Raw genomic sequence first — 5,422 nt, forward strand, 5'->3', positions numbered from 1 at the left:
CTAATGCAAGAACATACACCAGCAGCTTGGTTAATGGCAAATTCCGAGCAGCTCTATGCAGCTATCTATGCTAATGGCAACCCTAATTTCTCATCAGATCTAGGCTATTCAATGGCAACCACATCCCATCGCAGCTAGCTAGTGCTAATGCAGAGCAGGTCACATCATGGCGCTAGCATGTCTTATACGGAGCTAACCTTACCAATTCTATGCAGACTTAACTGTGCAATGTAGTAAAGTAACCTACATCCATGGCAGCTAGCTAGTGCTAATGGCTAACATACATCCATGGCAGCTAGCTAGTGCTAATGGCTAACCAAGTCCATGACAACACAAGGAGAGGGTCCTGTTCAGTAAGACACACATCAAAATGTTTCGCAAAAGAAAACAGCAATCTGTGTATTTATTGGACACAAGTTCAAGTAGTGTCTCCCAGTTTCACTTAATTTCAATGTATTTTCTTCTTAATGAACATGACCCAAATGCTTTGGGGTGTTATTATGTAAAGGGAAATCAGTAACTGAGCAACACTAGAGAGCTGTGGTTTCCCTGTGCGTTTGTTTACCTTGCAGTAAAGAAAATATAATATTACTGCTCCCCTCATTTCTTTATCTGAAGTATTATGTTTCCTCAGCACCAGTTCTCTTAAGTTTAGTTCATAGTTTACCTTGAGGTCCCTGTACTGTGATCGCAGCCAGTGATTAATGAAGCCCTGGCGGTACCTCCCTGTCTCCACAGTTTTCTCCCTACTGAACTATGCCCCATAGTGGTGTTTCCCTGTTAGTTTACCCGCCGGCCCGTGATCTGTGACCACATCCAATTATGTTAGTCCTAAATATTTCATCAACTAAAAGCATTGCATTTGGGACAAATCACTCAATAAACCCTAAAACTCAACTAAATATTGTGATGAATAATGTGGAAATTGAGCAAGTTGACTTGGAGTAACCCTGGATTGTAAACTGTCATGGTCAAAACATATTGATACAACAGTAGCTAAGATGGGGAGAAGTCTGTCCATAATAAAGCGCTGCTCTGCCTTGTTATCAAAGCTATCAACAAGCCAGGTCCTACAGGCCCTAGTTTTGTCACACCTGGACTAATGTCCAGTCGTGTGGTCAGGTGCCACAAAGAGGGATTTAGGGAAATTACAATTGTCTCAGAACAAGGCAGCATGTCTGGCCCTTAAAAGTACACAGGGAGCTAACATTAATAATATGCATGTCAATCTCTCATGGCTCAAAGTGGAGGAGAGATTGACTTCACCACTACTTGTATTTGTGAGAAGTATTGACATGTTGAATGCACCAAGCTGTCTGTTTAAACTACTAGCACACAGCTCAGACACCCATGCATAACCCCACAAGACATGCCACCAGGGTTTCACAGTCCCCAAGTCCAGAGCAGACTAGGGGAGGTGCACAGTACTACATAGAGTTCCATGTAGTCATGGCTCTATTCCACATCAGGTGGACGCAGTAAAATTAGATTAAAAAATACACATTATGGAACAGGGCCCCTGTGAAGAGATACACACACGATAACATGTACACTATACACACACGTACATATGGATTTTGTGTTGCAGATATGTGGTAGTAGAGAAGGGGCCTGAGGGTACACACTTAATGTGTTGTGAAATCTGTTCTGTCATGTAATGTTTTAAATTGTATATAACTGCCTTAATGTTGCAGGACCCCAGGAAGAGTAGCTGCTGCTAATGGGGATCCTTGATAAATACAAATACAGCCAGTCGTTGATGAAGCCCTGAAGTAGTTCCCTGTTTTCTCCCTACTGAACTACGACCCACATGCAGCACAAGAGCAGTGTTTCCCTGTGTGTTTACCTTGAGGTCCCGGCACTGTGACTGCAGCCAGTCGTTGATGAAGCCCTGGGGATCTCTGGCGAAGCTCAACATGAACTCTCTCTGGGTCTTCAGCTGGTTGATCGTCTCTATGGTCTCATGGATCTACAGGGGAAGAAGAGAGAGACGGAGGGTCAATCCTAGTTCAACATCTGAATAAACTATTGTCTAAATGATCTGATGGATCTGAAGGGGAAGAAACAGCAAGATGGATGTCCAAACCAAGATGGATGTCCAAACCAAGATGGATGTCCATTGATTTAAGATTCAATACGTCAGAGGTCTTATATGGTGTTGTTTGGGTAAGGACAAACATAACAGACCCATTTCCCCCATAAGATTGAATGGAAAAATCCCGTTACTCTAACTAACATACTGTGCATCCAGGTTATATAACAAATCCTACATTACAGATACCTAACGTGGGGAAATCTACATATAATTTTTCCTCCCAAGAAGTGGGTTTAAGATCTTCCAACCAGCTGTTGAACAAAGAAGGAGAATTTTGGCTTGCTCTCTGACCTGCTGCATGTTTTCTTGTCCACAGTTGATGAACTCTGACCTGGGCTGCTGCAGGTACTTTGTCAAGTGATGAACTTGACCTCTGCATGTACTTGTCACAGTTGATAAAGCTCTGACCTGCTGCAGGTACTTGTCACAGTTGATGAACTCTGACCTGCTGCAGTACTATGTCACCGTTGATAAACTCTGACCTGCTGCGTACTTGTCACAGGTTGATGAAACTCTGACACTCGTACTCGCCTGAGGGTACTTTGTCACAGTGCATAAACTCTGAACTGCTGCAGGTACTGTCACACAGTTGATAGAACTCTGACCTGCTGCAGGTACTTGTACAGTTGATACTCTGACCTCTCAGGTACTTGTCACCAGTGATAAACTCTGCCTGCTGCAGGTTCTTGTCACAGTTGATAAACTCTGACCTGCTGCAGGTACTTGTTCACAGTTGAAGTGAACTCTCTCTCTGTGAGTGGGTCCTGCAGCTTGTGGTCTTAACATACTGCCAGAGGGCCTGGATGATGACCGCCTGGTCTGGTGTGGATCCCCAACATACGGGCCAGGGAGTTGTCCAGCTTGAACTGAGGGGGCTGGTGAGAGAGAAGGTGAAACTTGAGCATGCAGTTACGACACCAAACTGAAACGCAAAGGACCAAGGCATGTTAATTTGGGAGAGATGTTGCCAAGATCGTGGGTCAAGAACGCCTGGTTCATAAGGTCGTTATCAAATGAAAAGATCACAATAAATAGCACAACACGAAATAATATCAAAATGACTGGTACTATACCCGACAAGACGTAGTTTAGGAAAGAATGTTCCATCCTTGTCTGGCTCTGGCCTGTCAAGCAGCATAAGGACACATATGCCCATGTTGGCTAGTCTACTGGTGGCAAGTGATTTACTTTATTTTATCAACATAGCTAGCTTACAACATTATCCCCTTTTCAACGTTGTTTTTAAGAAGCGTTTAATCACGATTGCTGCTGACAGACATGATAGGCTACATTGATTGATGGACCACGTAAAATTGGCTAGCTAGTTAGCTAACACCAGATCAGGTCAATAATGCTAGTGGACAAGCTAACAACAGATCAGTCAACAATGCTAGTGGACAAGTAACACCAGATCAGGTCAATAATATTAGTGGACAAGCTAACAACAGATCAGGTCAATAATGCTAGTGGACAAGCTCACACAGATCAGGTCAGTAATGCTAGTGGACAAGCTAACAACAGATCAGGTCAGTAATGCTATATGGACAAGCTAACAACAGATCAGGTCAGTAATGCCAGTGGACAAGCTAACACCAGATCAGGTCAATAATGCTCGTGGACAAGCTAACAACAGATCAGGTCAATAATGCTGTGGACAAGCTAACAACAGATCAGGTCAGTAATGCTAGTCGACAAGCTAACAACAGATCAGGTCAGTAATGCTAGTGGACAAGCTAACAACAGATCAGGTCGAATGCTAGTGGACAGCTAACAACAGTCAGGTCAATAAGTGCTAGTGGACAAGCTAACAACAGATCAGGTCAGTAATGCTAGTCGACAAGCTAACAACAGATCAGGTCAATAATGCTCGTGGACAAGCTAACAACAGAATCAGGTCAGTAATGCTAGTAGACAAGCTAACAACAGATCAGGTCAGTAATGCTAGTGGACAAGCTAACAACAGATCAGGTCAGTAATGCTAGTCGACAAGCTAACACCAGATCAGGTCAACAATGCTAGTGGACAAGCTAACAACAGATCAGGTCAGTAATGCTAGTGGACAGCTAACAACAGATAGGTCAGTAATGCTAGTGGACAGCTAAACAAAGAGGGATAAACCAGATGCCATCTATAGTGGTGATGACTGTGTTTACCAGGACGAGTTTGTGAATAAAAATAGGCTAGTTGCCGATGTCAAGCTCTTTCCAAAAAGCCTAGCTATCTAACATGCCAAACAGTTTGGCTACCCTAACGCATCTGAAATTACATGATCAACAGATGCTTTACTGATCATGAAAAGCACGCCATTACCTGCTGTATAACTCTGATGATAGAGCTAAACAGTTCTAGCTGTGTAACAGAGCTAAACAGTTACTAGCTGTATAAAAGAGCTAAACAGTTACTAGCTTGTATAACTCTGATGATAGAGCTAAACAGTTCCTAGCTGTGTAACAGAGGCTAAAACAGTTTCCTTAGCTGTATAACAGAGCTAAACAGTTACTAGCTGTATATCTGATGATAGAGCTAAACAGTTACTAGCTGTATAACTCTGATGATAGAAGCTAAACAGTTTACTAAGCTGTATAACAGAGCTAAACAGTTACTAGCTGTATACCAGAGCTAAACAGTTACTAGCTGTATACAGAGCTAACAGTTAATAGCTGTATAACAGAGCTAAACAGTTACTAGCTGTATACAGGCTAAAACAGTTACTAGCTGTATAACAGAGCTAAACAGTTACTAGCTGTATAACAGAGCTAAACAGTTATAGCTGTGTAACAGAGCTAAACAGTTATAGCTGTATAACAGAGCTAAACAGTTACTAGCTGTATAACAGAGCTAAACAGTTACTAGCTGTATAACAGAGCTAAACAGTTACTAGCTGTGTAAACAGAGCTAAACAGTTACTAGCTGTGTAACAGAGCTAAACAGTTACTAGCTGTATAACAGAGCTAAACAGTTTACTAGTTGTATAACAGAGCTAACAGTTACTAGTGTATAACAGAGCTAAACAGTTACTAGCTGTATAACAGAGCTAAACAGTTACTAGCTGTATAACAGAGCTAAACAGTTACTAGTTGTATAACAGAGCTAAACAGTTCTAGTTGTATAACAGAGCTAAACAGTTACTAGCTGTATAACAGAGCTAAACAGTTACTGAGCTGTATAACAGAGCTAAACAGTTACTAGCTGTATACCAGAGCTAAACAGTTACTAGCTTTGTTAACAGAGCTAAACAGTTTACTAGCTGTATAACAGAGCTAAACAGTTACTAGCTGTAATAACAGAGCTAAACAGTTACTAGCTGTATAACAGAGGTCACAGTTA

At 42.0% G+C, this 5,422-nt stretch overlaps 1 protein-coding gene across 1 annotated transcript in view; it reads right to left on the reverse strand.

Moving 5' to 3' along the window:
* Positions 1–5,422, reverse strand: part of LOC111970773 (SWI/SNF-related matrix-associated actin-dependent regulator of chromatin subfamily D member 1) — a 34,113-nt gene that overhangs the window by 6,353 nt on the left and 22,338 nt on the right. Inside the window, 4 exon segments of the mRNA XM_070445810.1 lie at positions 1,847–1,969; positions 2,806–2,873; positions 2,876–2,913; positions 2,915–2,970. Coding sequence (XP_070301911.1) covers positions 1,847–1,969; positions 2,806–2,873; positions 2,876–2,913; positions 2,915–2,970 — 285 coding nt within the window.

This window comes from Salvelinus sp. IW2-2015, linkage group LG11 (genome assembly GCF_002910315.2).
Source record: "Salvelinus sp. IW2-2015 linkage group LG11, ASM291031v2, whole genome shotgun sequence".
In the NCBI taxonomy this organism is placed as follows: Eukaryota; Metazoa; Chordata; class Actinopteri; order Salmoniformes; family Salmonidae; genus Salvelinus; species Salvelinus sp. IW2-2015.